This window comes from Pteropus alecto, unplaced genomic scaffold (genome assembly GCF_000325575.1).
Source record: "Pteropus alecto unplaced genomic scaffold, ASM32557v1 scaffold23, whole genome shotgun sequence".
Classification (NCBI taxonomy): Eukaryota; Metazoa; Chordata; class Mammalia; order Chiroptera; family Pteropodidae; genus Pteropus; species Pteropus alecto.
This window is the reverse complement of record NW_006435837.1, coordinates 4,309,018-4,332,874: the sequence shown is the minus strand read 5'-3', so window position 1 is coordinate 4,332,874 and position 23,857 is coordinate 4,309,018. Positions and strand designations below refer to the sequence as shown.

Here is a 23,857-nt window from a genome sequence, read left to right as displayed (position 1 = left end):
TCATGTGTTTATTGGCCATTTATAATTCTTCTTCAGAGAAATGTCATTCAGATCATTTGTCCATATTGTAATTGAGTTATTTATTTTTATATTATTTTGTTGTAAAAATTCTTTATATATTCTAGTTAGAAGTTCCTTATCAAATATATGACTTGCGAATATTTTCTTTCATTCATAGGTCATCTTATCACTTTCTTGAAGATGTCCTTTGAAACAGAAAGGTTTTTAATTTTGGTGAAGTCTCATTTATTTTTTCTTTGGTTGCTTGTGCTTTGGGTATCATATCTAAGAATCCATAGTTAAATCCAAGATTATTTATATTTATGTTTTCTTCTGAGAAAACATTTTATAGTTTTGTATTAAGTTTTACATTTTTGGCTCTTACATTTAGGCTTTTATCCATTTTGAGTTGATTTTCCTGTATGGTATGAGGTAGGGGTACAAGTTTATTCTTTGTGTGGATATCCAGTTGTCCCAGTACCATTTGTTGAAAAGACGATTCTTTCCCTCTTGAATGGTCTTGGCACTCTTGTCAAAAATCTACGACCATGCCAACCTGAACATGCCTGATCTCATCTGATCTTGGAAGCTAAGCAGGGTCAGGCCTTGTTAGTACTTGGATAGGAGACCACCTTGGAATACCAGGTGCTGTAGGCATTTGAAAAAAAAATCAGTTGACCACGAATGTGAGGGTTTATTTCTGGACTCTTAATTCTATTCCATTGATCTAAATGTCTGTCCCTATGCCAGTACACATTGACTTGATTACGGTAGCTCTTGTAGAACTTTTTGAAATTGGAGTATGAGTCCTTCAACTTTGTTTCTCTTTCTCAAGATTGTTTTGGCTTTCTGGGTCCTTTACATTTCCATATGAATAGGGCCAATTTGTCAATTTCTCAAAAGAAGCCAGCTAGAATGTTGATGGGAATTGCGTTGAAACTATAGATCAATTTGGGAAGATTGCCATCTTAACAATTAAATCATCTGATCCAGGAACATGGGATGTCTTTCCATTTATTTAGGTCATCTTTAATTTCTTTCAACAATGTTTTATAGTGTTCAGTATGTCAAAACTGTCAAATCTTTATTTTCATCCCACATCATATACTATAGTTCCTGGTTTGTTAGCATCAAATGGAAATAATTTTAAACAAGCACTTTTCTTTGTAAAAAGAAACCACTTTCTTCATCTGAAATTATCCCTCTCAATAATAATTTTTAGTTAATTATTCACTTTTTTTTTTAATCACCTACAGCACTTGGTCTTCCTAGGTGGTCTCCCATCCAAGTACTAACCAGACTCAACCCTGCTTAGCTTCTGAGATCAGACAAGATTGGGCGTGTTCAGGGTGGCATGGCCATAGACAGTTATTCACTTTTTGTTGTGATAAATGGATTGGCTTTGAGATTTACATGGGATTGGTACTACATTTATTGCCTGCATGAAACAGGCAAACAAAAAAACCCACACAGTCTTTTTATTCTTTACACCAATTAAATGCATCTTCATCTTTTTCTTTATTTACTGTGTCATTAGTCCACCTCTGCTTTAGAAATTTCAGGTATAATGAGACTCTGACAGGGACTATTCAGATATCCACTCTAGAATCATGAGCTTTTAGAAGGTAGGAAGTACTGCTGAAAGGACATGATGTCCCACCTCCACCATTTAAATGCTTTTTACTAGCTTTCAGCCCTCACTAGACAATTCACAAAAAAGCCAGCTTTATAGTAGGAGCCTAATTGTTAGAAAATCCTGTTACAGAAACACACATTTCAACTCAGTGTAAGAAAGGACAATACCTCAGCTCCAACTGCTAGTTATTTCCTGTAATCAGAATGCTTTTCTTAAATGATTATGGCTTTATATTTCATTATCTTTTTAGCAGCTATGCATAAGACAAAAACTTAATGCTATTTGTATTTGACCTTGGATGAATGAGTATGACAATATAAGTCAGATTAGTAATTACTAACAAAGGAGACATAAAACAGAATTACAGTCAAGACTTTTAATTTTTTTTCCTGAGCGAGGATTAAAGGTCATTATCGAATTGTTAATAAAACATATTTCCTATGAGAAAATGTTTTAATAATTTAGAATGAGAGTTATGTTTTTATATAGCTAAACTTCTTACATACTTAAGAATATAATAGTTTTTAAAAATTGGTATCTTCGCAATAATGATTCTTTTAGGAAATTAGTAGAAATTATATGGCAGAGGTGTCACAGTTACTTGTAAACTGTTCTCCTGACTTTACTGATTTAGCCTATTATTTTGATATTGTATAAATAAAACTTCGCATTTTCTTAAACTGTGGTAGAGCCGAGGATCCCAGTTCTTATAGAAACTTCTATAAAATGGCTTTATGTAATCTTTGTGTTGTTCCATTGCCCTGTTGAATAAAAGAGGGCTTTAAATGGGACATTTAAATACTCTAATCCTAATAAGTATAGAAGGAGTGAGTTAAAATTTGCTATTTTGCAGCCACCATAGAAATAGTTGATTTAGGCAAAAATCATCAGTGGATGATTCAGAGAACAAATATGTACACAGTCCCAAAGTGTGTTCCTGCAAATTGTTTACTATTATAAAGATAAAGAAAATACCTCTACAGTATTGAATTTTAGGTGGACACCACCTTAACCAAGTGATCTAAATTCACATCACCAATAATGAGACAAATTAACATTATATGCCTCCTGATGTAATGCACTTAAGAAAGACCTATCACTTATTCCTGCCAAAATATATAACCTGAATCTAATCACAAGGAAATAGACCAGATCCAAATTGAGGGATATTTTAAATAACTGGCTTGTACTCTTCAAGAATTTCAATGTCATACGTGACAAAATATTAACAATTGTACTATTCTTATCATTTTTCCATATGTTTGAAAGTGCTTCAAAATAAAAAGTTAAAAATATCCTAATCCTGTATAGCCTGAGATATGTTTGCCAAGTTTGCAGTGGCTGCAGCCTAGATTTATGCTTTTTGGGGGTATATTTGTTAGTTCTTTCTTGTTTTTGCTGTCTACCAACTTCTTCATTTATTGCAAGACTCTGTGTGCCATGTCCTGGCATCATCTTGAGTATCTTCACTGTACACATGAATAACCTCAAACTTGCTGACGTCTCAATTCCTTGATCTCCTAAACTCCATCAGCCCCTCCTCTACTCAACCTTAGGTGCTCACTTCCACTTCCTGGCTCCTGTGGCCACCTGGATCAGCTCCACTTCTGCAATCTTTGATTATTATCCCATTCTCTGATCTCTTGATCTTCATTGAAACCTCTGGGCCTTAGACCCTACCCATGTGTCTGTATCTCCCAGCCCCATCTTGTCTTCACTTTCTTCTCCATACAGCTTTCTTTATTTTCTATCTTTCTCCATCTGCTATCACTTGAACCAATTAACAAATCATACACAGTAATCAAATTTTAGACAATTTAAAGGAGAAGTAATAAGTGAAATGTTCAATGTTTCTAGACCAAACTTTGGCTATGATTCCTTGATGGGAAAGCTAAGGACATTAATGATGTGACTTAGATTTTTATACAAGGATAATTCAGATTTTTAAATAGCCTTTAGCATTTGTCTTCTTTGTCCAGAAGCTTCTGATTTGAGTGTTCACATTTACAGGTCCTATTTTGTCCTTAAATGGTTATTTCAACTTCACTATGTACAATAATAGGCATGCTGCCACTGTGGCATTAAAAAAATAGAAAATGAATTAGAGTATTTTATACCTGGAAAGGTACTTAAAGGTCACAAATCCCAAGTCCTTATTGTTCACATGAAAAATTGAGGACCGGAGAGGTTAAGTGAGTTGCCTGAGGTTACACAGTTAGCACCTAGTTGAGTCAGGACCAAAATGGAAGTCTCCAGATTATAGATTCGTAACTTATTATCCCATACGGGTGGGTTGGTGGTTGGTTGAGTGCACGAGTAAATAAAAAGTCAAAGAAATGACCTCTAATTCTAGCCATTCTCTGACTAGAAGACCAGAGATTTCTAAGAATGATAAAACTATGATTTATTTTGTCATTTGGGGAAAGTCTGCAGTTTTGTTTAAAATGTCTGCTATTGTTTGGACACTGGGCCTTATGCTTTACTCTCATTTCCCTCTTATTTAAGAAAAATACTTTCCAGGGGCAAGGGTGCTGTGTTGCACTCTTGTTCTGGAGAGTCCCGAATTTGTGGATGAGCAAGCCTCAAAAGGTCCTTGCCTTGATTGCTGCCCAAGAAGCAGGCTTTGTGACCATCTCATGCTCCGAACTCTTTTTCTATTGAAGTTGGAAGACTCACTGGGACAGCCACACTAGCAGATAGCAGATATAGAATATCTATAAATAAAAAATAGCAACATTTCAAATTGTGGTCCTAGAGTTGAGCCATATCCTATTCTCATCATGATTTGAATAGCTGAGGTAATAGATGCTTTTCCTCCTTATTTAAAGCCTTTTGCCAATAGATGGTTCATTCTCTTTCCAGTTCATTTGAAATCATTTAAATCAGTTTTATCACACTTCTGCCTCTCACTCTTCATGAGTGGATATTAGGCCCCTTAAAGTTAAATATTCACTTATCCTGGTGCCTCCTCAGGAGGCCTCTGCCAGCAGAATTTCAAAAGCAGAGTCTTTCAATGCCTTACCATTCTGAATATAAAGCTTCTTGTTTAAAGAAGTGTCTGTCAAATAAACTCTTGGTAAAAAAATAAAACAAACCAACATAAGACTCTGCCAGTCAGTATGAAGAGAAACACAAGGCAGAAAGTAATTTCATTCATTCGACAAATATTTATTGAGCATCTACTATGTTCCAGGGACTGTTCCAGACTCAGGGGGATGCAGCAGCTAACCAGATGGACCAAAATCCCAGCCCTTATGAAGGTTATGTTCTAGTAGAAAGAGACAGACAATAACAAATGAGTAAAATATATGCTATATCAGATGGTAAGAAGTACTGTGGAGAGAAAATAAGGAAGGAGATAGGCAATCAGGGAGATAGGCAATCAGGGAGTGCCATTTTTAAAAGGTTAGTCAAGAGAGGCCTCACTCTAAGGGAGTGAGCCCTGTGGGTCCTGGTTGGCATGGCTCTTCTTGCTCCTGGCCCTTGGGTTCTAAGATGCTAGCCTGTTTTTCCATAGTAGTTTGTGAAATTTTTAATATTATGTATAATTAGGAAGTTTTGGGGGGCACTAGAAATCATTAGCCTGGAGAGAGACAATTATTACCTATTATTCTTGCCTTTTTATTTTTATTAATTATTTTTAAAATTTTTAATTATTAGTTGACATTTGGTATTATTTTATATTAATTTCAGGTGTACAGCATAGTAGTTAGGTATTTATATAATTTATGATGTGATCCCCCCCAATAAGCCTAGTACCCACCTGGCACTATACATAGTTATTATAATATTATTGACTATATTCCCTATGCTGTACTTCACATCCCAATTTGTACTTCTTAATCTCTTCACTTTTTTCACTCAGCCCTCCGCAACTCACCTCTCATCTGGTAACCATCAGTTTGTTCTCTGTATCTATGAGTCTGTTTCCATTTTGTTTGTTTGTTTGTTTGTTTTGTACTTTAGATTCCACATATTAAGCGAGATCATATGATATTCGTCTCTGTCTGACTTATTTCACTTAGCATAATATCTTCTAGGTCCATTCATGTTGTTGAAATGGTAACATTTCATCCTTTTTTATTGCTGAGTAATATTCCATTGTGTATATGTACGAAATCTTTATCCAATTGTTTATTGATGGGCACTTAGGTTGCTTCCATATTTTGGCTATTATAAATAGCTCTGCAAATATGGGGGTGCATATATCTTTTTGAATTAGTGTTTTGGATTTCTTTGGATAAATACCCAGAAGTAGAATTGCTGGGTCATAAGGTAGCTTCTATCTTTAATTTTTTCGAGGACCCTCCATACTGTTTTCCATAGTAGCTGCATCGATTTGCAATCCTACCAACAGTGCAAGAGGGTTCCCTTTTCTCCATATCCTTGCCAACACTTGTTTGTTGATTTATTGATGACAGCCATTCTGACAGGTGTGAGGTGATATCTCATTGTGGTTTTAATTTATATTTCTCTGATGATTAGTGATGTTGAGCATCTTTTCATATCTGCCTTACTTTTTTTAAAAAAGTATCTACCATTTATTGAGTGCTTCCTGTATGTCAAACATTATACTAAGCACTTTATATTAATCAATTAATTAATATATTATTAGTACCTATATCAGCACTTCGCTAATTTTTTATTGTGTATAATTATAACAACCCTAGAAGGTATTTATTCATTTATTTATTATTTAATTCATTCATTCAACAAATATCCATTGCCGGGCCTTACCCCAGGTGCTGGGGACATAGCAATGAACAAAATAAAGTCCCTGTTCTCATGTAGCTTAGCTAATAGGGGATGATAGACAATAAACACACAAACATATAACTATATAGAATATCAGGTGGTAAAAAGTGCCGTGAACAGTAGATCAGGTAAAGAGAATGGGGAACATGTGGTGGGGAAGATGTGGGAGGGAGATACGATTCTATGTACTGTCTCAGTTTTTATGGCTGATTGCAAACGCCAGTCTGGGCTGTATAGCAAAATGGTTATAAGCTCAGGTTCTGGAATTACAGAGATCTGGATTTGACTCTGCGTTGTCCCACTGACAAGTGAAATGACCCCAAACAAATTATTTCTGAACCTCTGTTTCCTTATCTGTAAAATAAGTATAATAATACTTCCTAGGATTGTTGGGAGGACTGAAATCAAATCAACTCAAATTATCCATATAAAGCACCAAGCACAGTACCGGTCACACAAAGCAAATATCATTTGTTTTTGATATTTGGCCAGGTAATTTATTCAACCTATACTGTTGCTTCCTTCTATAAACAGAAGGATTTTGGGACACATAAGGCAAAGACTTTATTTTTGTCTTTTTTCTGCGTGGAGTTAGTGTGACAGGGAAGACAAGCCCCACTATGCCAAGACGCAGTAGGACCAGAAGTGGATCTAAGCTGTCTAACAAGTTCAGGCCTGGACGACACAGATCTTCAACTCTGTGGGGAGGGTTGGGGGTTATGGAGCTAACAACCCCCTCGAGTAGTGTCCATCAAATCTGAGCTCTACTTTTTACCATTTTGGCAGTTTCCGCTCCAGAGGAGGGTCCTCAGCTGGCTGGAGGGCTAAGCAGGACCTACTTTTCCCACCCCCATGGGACTAGCTCATCGGGCAGGGTCTAGTCAGGAGGCAGAGACTAAGAGTGATCTAAATAGAGAGAACTGAACGTAAACAATTGTCAATTAGGTATCAAGTCGTTAACCTGGTTACTAAAAGGGTCCCTGAAAAAGAACTCCAAGGTGTATGGAGGTAGCAACTGCAGGAAAGTTACCACTTCTAGGGCTGCTAGAACAAAGGGGAAAGATTGGAATTATTAAAATCTAGAGACCTGAAGAGGGGTCCTCCAGAACTGAAACTCAGATCTTTGAGAAGAGGGGGCTGCTCAGCTGGCATTGGTGTCTCTGAGGGGCTGCCATGAGGCTAGTTTTGCAAGTGCTGAGTAAACTGCAAACTGGGTTCAATGGCTGCCAGGAGAAACTGCTGTGGGGATGAAGAGCAGTTGCTAGGTTGCACTAACGGGAACAGGAAGCAGACAGGAAGGAGTATCTCCCGTTTCTCCTTCAGCCTCTCCATTTCCTTCTACTGCCCCTATTGACAGAGCCAAACATGGAGCAATTGGCAAAGTGCAAATGTGGCCAGCAGAGTCCCAGCCTCAGCACCAGTAAGCTAACTAGAGAAGCGCGGGGTGAGAACTGACACATGATAGCTTAGTAAGTAGCATTCGTGCTCAGGTGTAGGGGCTCAGGTACAGGAATGCAAACATGATGGTGGATTTCCAAGTATGGGAGGGGTCAGGGTCGGGGTCTGCTCAGCTTACTGATTGGAGTAGAAGAGGAAGTGCAAGAGATAAGGAACTGAGCATGGCTGTCTACCTTCCAAGGTACAGTACCCACACCCACTAGTAAAAGATAGCCCATGAATGTATCATGTGTTTACCACATGAAATAGCAACTCCTCCCCTGGGGTGTGGGCTGGGGTCCACAGCAAGGGACTGGACAGAAGCAAGGCAGAGATGGGAGAGGGGGCTTAGAAGGCCTGTTTGTCCTTGCAGGGGAGGAGTAGAAGCAGTAGTATATGTAATGTGTCTAGGTTAATGCCAGGCACATAGTAGGCACTCAATAAATGATGGCTATTATTCAAAGGAAAGAAAAGTACAATTAGGTAACTGGCTGTAGTGGGAAGAGGCCAGGGTTTGGACCCAGAAAACCTGAGTCCGTACTAGGTAAGTAACTTTGAGCAAGATCTTTGCCTCTCTAAATCTGAAGTTTTCTTCTGTATAACATGGAGATGATAATACTTGTGGGACTAAATGTCTTATAGTAGACCCTTAACATATGGTAGCTATTTTGTACAATTATCAATTATAGAAATAATACGCTTGATTATTATTATTGGTGTTGCTAATACTAAATAGAAGAGACTTTATTCCACAACATCGCTGTGCAGAGGAGGAAACTGAGGCACAGAAAAAGGTTAAGGACTTGGGCTATGGGGTCAGTGAGACTTGTATTCAATTCCTTGCTGTCCATTTCCACTTACTAAGTGACCTTAAGTAAGTTAGTGTGTCTCAGCTTCACAGTGTGGTGAGGACCGCAGGAAGGATCCACTGCCTGGCCCTCAGTAAGTGCTCTGTAAATAGCACTGGAACATTGTGCTTGGTGAACAGAGAGCCCCAGGGTGAGTATTGGATGGACATAACAGTGACTGTCCTACAGAACAGACCTTTCAGGTGACCCTGGGCTCTCCATAATGATATGATGAGAACACAAGATTTCAGTCATGGTACTACCAATTATTTGCTTTGCGATATTGAACAAGTTACTATTTCTTTCTCTCTGTGGTTTCCCCCTATAAATTATGATACTTGACCTTATGTCTATTTCCTGGGGTTTTCTGGAAGCTGAATAATGAAATGAGAGTCTCTGAAACCTGAGAGCCTTGAAGAAGCTTGTAAATAAACACTCTCAGATAACGCGTCTACTTGGTGTACCACAGCAGTACTAAACCAAGGATGCTGGGACTGGAGGCTGGATTCTTGCTATCAGAACCTAAATTGTTCCTGTTAATAGTCAACTCTTAATTTTTATGTGCTAAATGCGAAAAATTATAGCATGAATAAAAGGAGCCAGCTGGTGTTGATTGCTCTTCACTTTTAAATTTGAGGAAGGCACAAGAGCCTATATTTTAAATCTCATTATTTCTCATCTATGAAGCTATAGTAGGATGGTGCACAGGCTCCAGCCCCAGATGAGTCAGTGTGTCTGAATAGTCCACAAACAAGACAATACTTTTAACCACAGTGGCCATTTATTGAACATAAATGCTTTATATCAGGCATTGGGCTAAACTTTCACCTGTAGTATCTCAGTTTGCCCTCATAGTAACTCTATGAAGAAGGGAGATATGTTCATTTATCCATCTGTCTCTTATCAATTGAATCTTAGCTGTTGAAGGTGGAGTGAATTATACTTCTCAGTTCATGGTACATTGTCACCATTGGTCTGTGCAAAACCTTTTTATATGTTAATTAATTTGCTTATTTACTTTTATTTGTGTATCTGATGCTCATTCACCCTCCTCCATAAATAACCAATTTATTAGGTTTAGTGTGTATCTTTTCCTTTGTGTATATTCTTATGAAATGTGTATGGTGGTTTTGTGTATATGAATTTTAAATTTATATAAAATGGTATCATATTTCATTCTGTCTCTAACTTTTTAATAACTGTTATAACTGAAGCACAATTTTTAAAAATCCATTCACGTTGCTGTGGGTTTATTTAATCTCTTGCTTCCAATCGTGGCTTCATACTCCATGGTGTACACCCAGGGCAGTTATACATTCTCTTTCCTAGCCATGGACAGCCAGGCTGTATCGGTGTCAGAATTTCTACTGCCACAAAGAAGCATCGTATTGCCATATGTTTTTTTTTTTTTTTTATGGTCTGTGAGAGAATTGCTTTGGGGTGTAAAGTTAAGAATGGAATTGCTTCTTCATAGGGCATAGGTAGCTTTCATGTGCCTAAATAGTGCCTGAGGTAGGTGCTATTTTAATCCCCATTTTACAGATGAGGGAACTGAGCTTTGGGAGTTTAATAACTTACCCAAAGTCACATAGTAACCAACAGAGCTGGAATTCAAATTCAGGTGGTCTTGCTCTAAAAATTCTACTCAATCTCTATGCCATCATTTTTCTCTGAGTATTTGACACTTGAGGATGTTTTACAAAAACATGAAGGTAAGCCTTATTGTTTGTAGTTTTTATGTTCTTAGAACTGAGGAATCCAGGTGGACCGATCTTTTTTTCTGACACACCTACTCCCCACTATAGCTGGATAGTAACTGTTTTTCTCTTACTTTCATATCCTGCGGGTCTGCAGTCCTAAGAGCTGCATTGATCATCCAGAACTGGTACCGAGGTTACAGAGCTCGTCTGAAGACCAGACAACGCTATGCCCTCACCATCTTTCAGTCCCTCGAATATGCCGATGAACAAGGCCAATTGCAGGTATGTTTCACAAACTTGTCTCTTTTTTTGGTAAAATGCTTCTCTTTACCCCTTGTTATTGAAAGAATAACAGTTTGGGTTATTTTTTGACCCAAACTATGTCAGTTTGGGTCCATTTTAAGCTGAGGAAACTTGGTGAAAGGCTTTAATAGAAGATGTAGTGACACTTTCTTGGAGCTAGCTGTTGAGAGGGAGATATGATTTGGGATGAAGATGGTGTCTTTTAGTTCTAAAGTTCATGTTTTTAAGAAGGCTGCCAGATGTCTAGTTAACTAATAAAAATTGTCTTATTCTGTTTGGGGGTATGTGTCTTAGTGCCCCTAAAAGAATTAAAGGAAGTAAAGTTGTTACTTTATGAAGGAGAAAACACATTAAGGAGTTAAAAAAATGGAAGAATTTTCTGGGAACAAATTTATGAAAGTTCTAGAAGAAAATGTAGATGGGCAAGGAAGGCCCCTTTTAAGCTTGCGAAAATGATATATAAATCTAGCTATAATGCTTGATAAAGAAGTACTTTTTAACAATAAAAGGATCTTAGATCTCCAATATAATTGTTGATGAAAAAAATTAACCAGTAGAACAAAATGTAGAGTTTTATGCCATATATGTGAAAGAAAATTAAACATACAGCAAAAGTCTAGAAAAAAATATGCAATATTTCTTCTTGGCCTTTTGGCTAAGATCAATTGTAAAAGATGTACAGTAAAGTATTTACAGTGGTTATTTCTGGGGACAGGAGTGATATTGATGGGTAGAAGTAAGTGGGAGAGGAATTCTCATTTTCATTCTGTATCGTTTGTAGTTTTCAACAGTCGTATTTATCTGTAAATTTATTATATAATCTTTAAAAATAATTGAGAAAATTTCAAAAAGAATTAAAGGAATTGCGGGATTTATTCTTGGCAGCTATAAAAATGATATCCTATGATTCAATCGGATTCTCCCTTTGCTTTGATTAGGAGCTCACAGAGCAGGCTTTTAAGCACTGTAGAATATAGTGATGAAGATAAGGGCAGAGTGAGCTCTCAAATTGATATGCTTTATATACATACATTCCATTATTAGTACATTCTTTAACATTGACTCTTTTTAAATAACAGATTTCTTAAGATACAGTTCACCCATTTAAAGTATAAATTTTAATGGCCTTTAGTACATTCACAAAGTTGTAACCATCACCACAATAAAGTTTAGAACATTTTTATCACCTTCCCGCCCCCCCCCCCCCCAAAAAAAACCTCTATACTCATTAGCAGTCACTCCCCAGCCACAGCCACTGGCAACCACTAATTTGTTTTTTGTCTTTATGGATTTGCCTTTTCTGGCCATTTCATATAAATGGAACCACACAACATGCGATCCTTTTGTGTCTGACTTATTTCACTGAGCATAATGTCTTCAAGGTTCATCCATGTTGTAGCATATATCAGTACTTCATTTCTTTTTATTGCTGAATAATATTCCATTGTATGGATATAGCACAATTTGTTTATTCATTCCTCAGTGGATAAATCATTTCAATTGTTTCCACTTTTTGGAAAATAATATAAATAATGCTGCTATGAATATTTGTGTGCAAATTTTTATATGAACATATGTTGTCAACTCTCTTGGGTATAAGCTTAGAAGTAGAATTCTTGGGTCATCTGATAACTCTGTGTTTAACTTTTTGAATAATTGCTAAATTGTTTTCCAAAGCAGCTACACATTTTACATTCTCACCAGCAGTGTATGAGGGCTTCAATTTTGCAGCATCTTTGCTGACACTTGCTATTATCTGTCTTTTTGATTATAGCCATCCTAGTGTGTGTGAAGTGGTATTTCATTGTGGTTTCTATCAACTCTTAATTGATAAACCTATCAACAGGATTAAAATAATTAATTTTTATATTTGTATGGAAAATCTTCCTTCCCTCAATTCCCAGACCTACTCCCAGAATGTAAAGGTTGCTTAGTATTCACTCTTCATGAAAGGCAGGGCTCAGAGAAGAAGTTATTTGTGCTGTATAAATGCAGGTCTTCGCAGATAATTGGTAGGCATAGAGGCAGCGTCTAGATAATGGTTGGAATGCTGGTGGATTTCCTTCTTTCTCTCCTTCCTCCCTTCTTCCTTATTTCGTTTTACAAATATATTTGACATTTAAGAGTATCCCTTACCTCGTAATCTCACTACCAAAAAAGGAAAGGAAGAAATCTTAATGAGCAAAATCTAGTAGCTGTCTTAGGTTGGTTTCCTAGAAGCAGAATCTGAGACAGAGATACTGATACAAGTGATTTCCTGAGTGAGTGTTCTCAGGAAAAACCTATTTGGGAGTGAGGAAAGCCAGATAGAACGGGAGAAGAAACTAGGCAAAAATATGGTTTCTAGAGAAGTCTGACCTTAGCCTGATCCCATTGGGAGTTCTGAAGAGTGAAATGCATCACAGAGTTCGTCCCACCCAATGGCAAGGGAGGTTGGAGGCTGGGCTGTAGTACCCTTTCTACAGTCATCATTTTCTATGGGCAGCCCCCCAGGAGCGGGGATATATGACATCCTATGCCACTCTGGGGTAGGTGCCACCCATCTGCCAAGGGAACCCTTGGGAGGAGGGGGACGGATAGAGGCAGGACCCATTAGCATCTACAGCAGCTGGGAGACGAGTAAAGGGGAACACCAGCAGTATTTGCCATAGTAGCTATTGGGGTTCATTAATTGATTAATGTATTTTTATTTTGTCCAGCTATCAAATTTCTTTACTTTCATGTTGGAAAACTACACACATATACATGAGAGAGACCCAGGTAAGTAAAACTTTAGTCTTTTGAAAAGAAGTCATTAAATATTGAATTGTCCTTATTAAGTGATGAAAACTCTGAAGATGGGAGAACACTAAGCAATTTAAAAGGTATGCAAACCGGTTTTGTCTATGTGACACCAAACTGGTGAAATCACTTCATCTGGCTTTTTTCTTCTTTGATTGGTGTCAACTAAATTGACCATTTAATTTTTTTCACTTTCAAAAAACTGAATTAGATCTATTGATATACGATATAGCAGCTTAGTAAGGAGGATCTTGATATACGATATAGCAGCTTAGTAAGGAGGATCTTATTTTTTATCTATGAAATTTTTGTGCTGAGAGATCAACACATCTTGAGTATTTCATGAAACAGATCCGGGGGAAAATGATGGATTATACACAGTTGGCCCCATCACATTTCTGTTTTCTGCATAGCTATCTAGCTGTTTGTCTATTTACCAATCATTTATATAGTCATTCCAAAATGACTAAATGAATCATTTCAGAGACAGGCAATATAGGTGTGGTTCAAAAATGATTTAAAATTATAGTTATTCACAAGGCATGTATTTCTCCTGCAAATTAAGGCTTGCCTATTGTTATCTTTAAGGTAGATGCTAGAGTTTAAAACTTTTTTTTTTAATCTGGGCCAACCATTTTTTTGCTCTAATTAAAAATGTTTATGGCATCTAAGAGCGTATTTTAAATAATCTAGTAAGCACCCTTCAAAGTGGCAAAAGAATGGTATGCTTTAAGCTAAGTACATATGTATGAAACTAATTAAAGCATTTAATGATCGATGGAAGCTTTTTGAATGGTGGAGTAGCCAAACCTGAGGCGTGGGGAGTGGGTGGAAGTGGGTATTTTGCCATTTTCTCTCTTTTAGATAATTGCAATTTGAAGACAGTTGTTTGTGCTTCATGTTCTTTGGCAAAAATATTTCTGAGAGGAAAGATAATGATGAAATGAAATAGTACTCTTTCTGCTAATGACCTAATATTTCAATAGGGCTGTGTATCAGAATCGTTTATGGCGATTCAGAGCCACAGATGGCCAGGTTACAGCCCAGAGAGAGTTACTCAGGCTCTGTATTTATTTAAAATCTGCATTTTAAAAATTCTGTAGCTGATTTCAAAATACTAATTTTTTTTTTTATCAAAGAAAGGGAGAGTGGTTTAATTTTATGTAAACTTTACAGAAAAGTCCACAAATCATGACTCAATATATTTTCTCAAATTAAACATATCCTTGCAGCATGCACTTAAAACAAGATATAAAACATTATGAGAGCAACATAAAGTCCCTGTCCCCCTCTAATCACTATCCAGCTCCACCATCACTACTTTCCTGACTTCTACATCCTAGATCAGTTTTGCTTGTTTTTGAACTTCTCTGTACAAATGTAAACATAGAGTGTTGAATCTGGCTTCTTTTATTCAACATAATATTTGTAAGAATCGTCCATATTGTTGCAATCTGGTCATTCTTGTTGCTGAATAATACCATTTTATGAATATACCAAAATGTATCCATTCTACTGTTTATGGACATTTAGGTTGTTTTCAGTTTTGGTAATTTAAATGGTACTGCTATGCATATTCTTGTACATGTCCTTTCGGTGAACATAAGTATCCTTTTCTTTTCTGTGTATTCATTTTCGGTTATCTATTGATGCATAACAAACCACCTTAAAATTTAGTGGCTTAAAAAATCTTCATTCAGGAATATCTATTAAGATTATGGAATGGGTGTAAGACTTTTGGTAGGGGGAGAAAGTGGATACGACTAAATGGATCTTTTATGGCCCTATGATCTATCCTTTCCTTGAAAGTTCCTGAAGAAAAAGTGGAAAGATCATTTTGTTGCATTCCTCTATTCTTGTTTTTAAAAGAATAAGTCCTAAACCTTACAAATGGCTTATATTGAACTTTCATATTTGAATTAAAGATTGTCGAACATGAAAAAAAAAATTTAATGGCTTAAAAACAACAGCCATTGTATTGCTTATGATTCTGTGAGTCAGGCATTTGAACAGAGCTCAGTGCGACTGACTTGTCTTTGCTTCACATGGTATCAGTTAGGCCCACTCAACATACCTGGGTGGGACAGGGAGGTCCAAATGTTTTTACTTACATGTCTGAGACTTTGTTGTTAGCTATGAGATAGGACACCTTAATTCTCCTCATGCACCCTCTCTGTCCAAAAGGATATCCTGGACTTCTTTACAGGGCAGTTGGATCCTAAGAGGACAAAGGCGGATGCTGTAAGGCCTCTTAAGGTCTATGCTCTGAAACTCACACAAAATCAGTTCTGTCATATTCTGTGGGTCAAAGCAAGTCACAAGGCCAGCTGTATATTCAAAGGGATAAGGAAAGATCTATCTCTTTGAGGGAGCAGCAGCAGCATTATATCGTGAAGGGATATGGATACTGGAGGCATGTGTCATTGGGGGCCATTATTATAAAGGTATACCACAACCCAGTAATGGGTTATAGGGCATGTATATGTTCAGCTTTATTAGATACTGACAAACAGTTTTACAGAATTGTTGTTCCAAGTTATACTGCCACTGGTGTATGAGAGTTCCAGTTGTTCCATATCCTCACCAACACTTGAAATTGTCTGTCCTTTTCATTTTAGCCAGTTGGCAAGTATGTAGTGGTTATCACATTTATGCTTTAATTTGCATTTCCCTGGTGAGCAGTGAAATTGCTCACTTTTTGTATGTTTATTAATCATGTGCACATCCTGTTTGGTGAAGTATCTGTTCATGTCTTTTGCCTATCTTTCTATTGGGTTATCTGCCTTTTTCTTAGCGATTTGTAGGTGTTCTCTAAGCAGTTTAGATATAAGAATATAAATCTATGTTAGATAAACATATTGCAAATATCTTCTAGTCTTTGGCATTTATCCCCACAATCTTTAAATGGTATCTTTTGACGAACAGATATTCTTGATTTCAGTGTAGTACAACTTTTATGGTTAGTGCTTTCTGTCTCTTATTGAAGAAATCTTTACACACACACACACACATACAAACACACATACACACATACACATACATACATATATACATACACACATACACTTATTTGTGCAAAAAATGAATACAGGATAAACCAGAAATGAATGACATTGTTTACCTACTACAGGGGATGGGAGGTTGGGTGGGAGCAGGGCAGAAAGAATGGGAGAAGGAGGGTTGGATAGAAGGGATAAGGGGAGAGCGACACTTCTCTGAGTATACTTTTTTGTAGTTCTAACTCTTACAACCATGATGATGTTTCATATCCCTAAGAAAATAATTAATTAAAAACAGGGAGGGATGGAGGGAGAGAAAGAATTTCCAAAATAGAATGCTCACTGTGACGAATGAACTTAATTGTATTACAAATAATAACCTAATCATCTGAAGGAGATGAGGAAGAAAAAAAACTAATCTAAGTAACATTGGAAAATAACATTTTAACCATAATATGCCTTGATGAGGTTTCATTTTTATTTATATTTATCTTACATGGGTTTGCTGAGTTTCTTGATATCTAAGTTGATATTTTTTGTCAGATTTAGAAATTTTTTATTCATTAATTATTTAAAATCTTTCTTTTTAAGTCTATCTTTTTTTTGTGACATCTGCTTTTAAACTTAGAAGGCCCTGAAAAATTTAAAATGTGATTGCTATACCTCTTTTCTAGATATTTTTTTTTACAGTTCAACTTTAAAAAATTTCAGTGCTTCATAAAATTTGGAATTTTTAAATATTAAACTGAAAAAGGAAATTTTGATGCTCAGTAGTTGAGATCAATTAAAAAATATAACTACGAAGAATATTTCCAAAATCTACTGCAACATTTATTTCATAATTTATCTTTTTACCATGAGTTGTAGTACCTACTTCATAATATGTTCATTTAAATATGTGTAATAGGGCTTATTTCTGGGTTTCTTATTTTCTTAGACAGCTCTCGATTATGGAGTTCTAGAATCATATTGATTTAATAATTGTATGTAGCAGGAAAAGAGATTTACAGATTATTTCTATAGATCGATTTCATTTAAAATTTTTCCAGACTTATTGAAAAGTAATTGGCATAACATTGTATAAGTTTAACGTGTACAATGTAATGATTTCATGTATATATGTGTTGAGAAATGATTACCACTATCAGATTAGTTAACACTTTCACCACTTCACATAGTTAGAATTTTTGTGTGTGCGTGGTGAGAACTTTTAAAATATATTCTCTTAGCAACTTGGAAATACACACTAGAGTATTGTTAACTAGAGTCACCATGCTGTACATTACTGTAGGTCTCTGATGACCCTCCTTGGTGAAAGGTTCTAGACAACTTCCACCTTAGACCTGAGTGCTGTGATCCCTAAACAAGGTATATTTAGGGACCAAAGGTCACTTAATGTTTCTAGATATCAGAGCCAGATCAATGGTTTTAACTCTGAGGGATAGAGTATGTCGAGGCATTCTAGGTGTCCCAAAAGTGAGAGGTAACCTAGAAGCAGTTCTTTTCAGTGTCCTACTACTTTAGTTGCTCAAAACCAATTCATAGGACTTGATGGGGAGACTCTACACATCTGTTCCCCAGTCTGCTTTTTCACATCCTCCTCCTCCCACAGGTAGAAAGCCAAAGCTGCCATATATAGCAATAGTTTTGAACAGAAACTGGTGAAAGTGGGGAGTGGGACGGAGTGTGTGGAAGTGTTGTTTTGACTTTTCTTTTTGCTTCCCAGATTAGCGAAGTATCCTATCAGATCAGATATTTTATAATTTTTGTTGCTGTGGTGAATAGGATATTTTTCCCATTATGTCTTCCCAATGATTATTGGTGATATTTAGTAAAGCTTTTGATTTATATCTATTTATTTTGTATTGTGCTATTATCAAATAATAACATTAATGAAATTATTAGTATTGCTGATATTTATTATATGTTTGTTCTATGCCATGTCTTTAAGTGCTTTAAATGTCATTTCATTGTCTTCATGACAAACCAGTAAGATTAGTATTATTATCATCCCCTTTTTGTGGATGAGACTACTGCTACTTAGAAGGTAACTTCCTAAAATTATTCATCCCATTCATGGTGAAGCTGTGATTCAAACCAGTGTGATTAACCTCTGTATTATTTTAATTCTCCTATCAATTCCAGCAGTTTTTCAACTGATTTTCTTGAGTTTAGATATTTAATCACACTGGCCATGAGTAACTTTATTTTTAATATTTTTCTCTTCAGTAGTCACTGCTCTTATTTTGGCTTCATGTTTTATTGCGTTGGCTGGAGATAGCAGAACAATGTTAAAATGAAAGAGGGAAAGTAGGCATCCTTGTTTTGTTAACGATTTAGTAAAAAATATTATTATTGATTTAAATTTTTAAGATTATGTTAAGGAGGTATCCTTCCATTCCTAGTTTTCTGAGTTTTTTAAAAATCAGGAGCAGGTTGTTAAATTTTATGAAATGTCATTTTGGCATCTATTGAGTTCATTATATAGACGCCAATGGTTTTAATCTAGATTCATAATTGAGAAATGAAATCACTGTAAATACAGTTCAGTTGGTGCTTTTATTTCTCCAGCAATATCTGGAGCTTGTTTTCAAAATGGCATGTGGGTGGTAGAGGCATAAATTGTTTTTTTTTTTTCTTTTTTTTTCAAATTATGGGCTTTAAATTTTTCCCTGTCCAGATTTTGAGACTTTACTGGGTAAAAGAAAAGATTGTGTGTAGGGGGCGTTTTTGAGGTATTTTCTTTAGAACAGCTTGTGAAGGTACCATTTGGTTATATTTCAAAATTTTGTAATATTTAATTAGTTTAGATTCATGTTGACAGACTTGTAAAACAAACAAGTAAGGATTAATTCTAATTACATGTTACACACACAAATTTTCATATATTGTTGGCATTCATTAAACTATTATTAGTTATAATGTTTATAGCCCAAAAAGATATGTTAAAGCTTTTAATTGTTTTCATATATGGTGCATATTAGCTATGCATTAGGAAGAGAATCTATGTTATTTTTTTTAATGTGACTAAAAATCAGCAAGAGAAATATGATTTGATATTTACTGATATTTCATACTGAGTAGTTTTGACCAAGAATTGGTTTAGGGAAATGGTGCTTTTTCATATATATATATCACTGAACTTATAAGGAATGAGGGTCTTCAAATATATGGAAGAAAGGGCCAGACTGAGTTTGTTTTTGTTTTTTTTTTTTAAGAAGAAAAACAATATTTTAATTTCATTCTTAAACAACAAGACTGAGTTTTAATAACCGGAACTTGATGTGTCAGTTAGCTGATGTGGTGTGATCATTAAGATAGTTAAGTAGGCTTTACTGTCTGCATAATGAATCTGAGATAAAATTTCCCACAAAGCTCTATATTTCTAATTTTCAAACATAAAATGAAATAATTAAGTTATTCTCAAATCTCAAACCAAATCCAAATGAGAAAAATAACCTCTGCTGGATCCCACCGAAGACAGAAGTTATTACTCTTAAATTCAACTTCTTATAAAACATCATTAACTACCACTGAAAAAATATTGGGTACACGGTAATTTGAAAAGCATTTTTAAATTGCCAAATATTATGGCTTTAGAAAAAAAAATGTGAAGTTTAGTTCTTAATTGTAATCCCTCAGCATAAAGCGAATCATGAAAAAAACGTATTCTGTCTACATCTGGTAACAAAATACCTTCCAAACATGTCCATTCTAAATATTCAAAAAGATGGAAACTGCTTGCAGACAACTCTGATTAATGGCCTTAGTAGCAACTCAGTGTTAAAGAGTTGGAATGTCATTGTCCTCTGTATTAATTGTCTGTTACTGTAATAATACCATGTATTAAACAACCACAATAGTTCATTGACATGTAATAAACATTTCTTTTTGCTCACAAGTCTACAGATTAGCTGAGCACTTCTGCAGATCTTGGCAGGCTTGATTTGGCAGTTTTTTGAGTCTTGGCTGAAGTTCGCTAATGTGTCTGGAGGTCCACTGGCTGGTAGCTGATCTAGGATGACCTTGACTAGGGTGACTCAGCTCTGCTCCACATGGTCTTGGAGGTTTCAGTAAGCTAGCCTGGGCTTTGTGGTAGTGGCACGGTTTCAAAAGAGAGAGCATAGAAGCATGCAAGGCCTCCTCAGGCCTTGGCTCAAGAGAAAGGCCCTTTGGTATTTCTGCCGATAGTTTGTCATCTAACTGTATCTACTTTGTTACCAAGAAGAAAGAAAATCAAGTCAGAAAATTTGTTTTTATGTGAAGAGAGAAACAAATCCAGTATAACTAAGTAAAATTTGAAGTATTTAATGGGAAAAATTGAATGTTGCAATTTAATTTTCTGTAGATCATGAATAGCAGCAGATATTTGAACCAAATACAATGCATCATTATGTTCCCAACACTATTTGTAAAACTCTGAGATGTAAGAGTGGGCAAACATGTAGAGTTAGAGCTTCAGACATCAAAATACCTTGATTAACCAGTTTTCCTTGTGCTTCTTCTACTACTTCCCACTGCTGAACTCATTGCTTTGGTAAATTGTCCACCCAGGAAGGGATGATGGTGATTCATGTGAATATACCTACTGGTCTTATAACAAATCATTCCTCGCGGTTATATGTGGGATATCTTGGTATTCATAACATTTAGCACAATGTCTTACATGGGCTAGGCATTCAAGAATGTATTTATTGCATTTAAGTGTGGGAATGTTGATTTTTCTCCCCTTTTTGTCTTTTCTAGAATTCGTAAATCGACTGTTTGGCTACGCCTTCCAGGACAAGGGTAGACAGGAATGTGTGGGGCTGGTAGATGTCCCAGACTCCTATACTGGTCCTCGTCTGCAATTTCCTCTCACTTTTGGTGATCTTGGTTTACTTATTGAGGCCTTCAAGAGACAACAGGCAAGTGGAAGCAGATACTGCCTTGATTCTTGTACATAACACATGCTCAATAACTGTTGAATGAATGAACAAAAACACTACAGCAGAAGTGCATTTCCAATTAAGTGAAAGCTACTCTCTGCTTTGCCTAACCCATTAAATAGAAATATCTCCCTCTCTATCTATAGCTTTCAACATTTCCTTTTCCTTTTTCTAAGATATAATTGACATACTATAAAATTCACTATTTAAAGTATACAATTGAGTGGTTGTTAGTACATTCACAAGATTGTGCAACCACCACCAATATCTAATTCCAGAACGTTTTCATCACCCCCAAAAGAAATGCCATACCCATTACCATTCCCTCTTTTCCCACCCTGGCGACCACTATTATGCTTTTTGTATCTATGAATTTGTCTATTCTGGTTATTTCATACAAGTGGAATCATATAATATGTGGCTTTTTGTGTCTGTCTTTCATTTAGCATCATGTTTTTAAGGTTCATTCATGTCACACAGCATGTTTCATTGCTCTTATATTTTATTTTAAAGGCTAATTAATATTCTATTGTATGGATATAGTATTTTTGTTTATCAGTTCACCAATGGATGGACATTTGGATTTTTCTCTACCTTTTTGCTATTATGAATATGCATGTACAAGTTTTTGTATAAATATGTTTTCAGTTCTCTTGAGTATTATACCTAGGAGTGGAATTGCTGGGTCATATGATTACTTTTTGAGGAACTTCCAAACCATTTCCAACAGCAGCTACACCATTTTACATTCCTCTCAGCAATGCAAGAGGATTCCAATTTCTCCAAATTTTTTGCCAACAATTTTTATTTTCTGTTTTTAAACTTTTTTTTATCATAGCCATCTTAGTTATATGTGAAGTGGTATCTCATTGTGGTTTTGACTTACATTTCCCTAATGACTAAAGATGTTGAGCATCTTTTCATGTTTATTGGCCATTGTACACATTCTTTGGAGAAATGTCTATTCAGGTCTTTTGCCTATTTTAAAGTCAGGTTATTTTTTTTATTATTATTATTATAAAGAATTCTTTATATATTCTGGCTACAAATCCTTTTCAGATATATGATTTGCAAATATTTTCTCCCATTCTGTAGCTTGTCTTTTCACTTTCTTGTACTTTTTTTTTTTATGCCTACAGCACCTGATATTCCTAGGTGGTCTCCCATTCAGGCACTAACCAGGCCCAGCCCTGCTTAGCTTCCAAGATCAGAAGAGATCGGGCACGTTCAGGGTGGGATGGCTGTAGACTATCTTTTCATTTTCTTGATGTCCTTTGATTCACAAAAATTTCTAATATCGATGAAGTCCAATTTATTTTTTTCTTTGGTTGCTTGTGCTTCCAATGTCATATCTAAGAATCCACTTCCAAGTCCAGGGTCATGAAGATTTACCCTTGTTTTCTTTTAAGAATTTTATAGCTTTATCTCTTACATTTGGGTCTATGAGCCATTTTCAGTTAATTTCTGTATATAGTATGAGATGGGGTCCAACTTCATTCTTTGCATGTGGATATGCAGTTGTCTCGGCACCTTTTGTTGAAGAATCTGTATTTCCCCCATTGAATGGTCTTGGTACTCTTGTTAAAAATTAATAGGCCATAGATATATGGATTTATTTTTGGACTCCCAATTTTATTCCATTGTTGTGTGTGTCTAGCCTTATGTCAGCATCACATCATCTATTAATGTGGTGTATTACACTGATTAATTTTCTTATGTTGAGCCACCTTGTATACCTGGAATAAATACCATTTGATCATGGTGTATAATTCTTTTAAAATTCTGTTGTATTTGCAAAGGATCATACAAGAATACTATGAAAAAGCATATAATACCAAATTTAATAACCTAGAAGAAATGGACCAGTACTTAGAAAAATACAACCTGCCTAGACTGAATCAAGAACTGGAAAATCTAAATAGCAGTATGGAAATTGAACCAATCATCAAAAACCTACCATAAAGTAAAAGTCTACGACCAGATGGCTTCACCAGTGAATTCTACCAAACACTCAAAGAAGATTTAATATCTATTCTCCTCAAACTCTTCCAAAAAATCGAAGAGGAGGCAATACTTCCCAACTCATTTTATGAGGCCAATATTACTCTGATACCAAAACCTGGTATAGATAACACAAAAAAATAAAATACAGACTGACATCTCTCATGAACACAAATGCAAAAATCCTAAATAAGTTATCAGAAACATATTAAAAAGATTATACACCACGATCAAGTGGGCTTCATCGCAGGGACACAGGGATGGTTCAACATACGCAAATCAATTAATATGATACACCACATAAACACATTAAAAAATAAAAATCATATGATAATCTCAACAGACACAGAAAAAGCCTTCAAAAAGATATAGGATCCATTTATGATCAAAACACTTCACAAAATTGGTAGAGAAGGAAAATATCTTAACATAATAAAGGCCATATATGACAAATCCTCAGCCCACATTA

General features: G+C 35.7%; 1 protein-coding gene and 3 pseudogenes across 9 annotated transcripts in view; 2 read left to right on the top strand and 2 right to left on the bottom strand.

Moving 5' to 3' along the window:
- PPEF1 (protein phosphatase with EF-hand domain 1) overlaps window positions 1-23,857 on the top strand; it is a 106,707-nt gene that overhangs the window by 32,791 nt on the left and 50,059 nt on the right. For all 9 annotated transcript variants that reach the window (XM_025046634.1, XM_025046632.1, XM_025046633.1 and 6 more), the window contains 3 exons: window positions 10,531-10,658; window positions 13,379-13,439; window positions 21,206-21,366. In XM_025046634.1, coding sequence (XP_024902402.1) covers window positions 10,531-10,658; window positions 13,379-13,439; window positions 21,206-21,366 — 350 coding nt within the window. The remainder of the gene's footprint in view (window positions 1-10,530; window positions 10,659-13,378; window positions 13,440-21,205; window positions 21,367-23,857) is intronic.
- On the top strand, window positions 539-657 carry LOC112479546 (annotated as a pseudogene).
- On the bottom strand, window positions 1,248-1,366 carry LOC112479538 (annotated as a pseudogene).
- LOC112479578 lies at window positions 22,518-22,636 on the bottom strand (annotated as a pseudogene).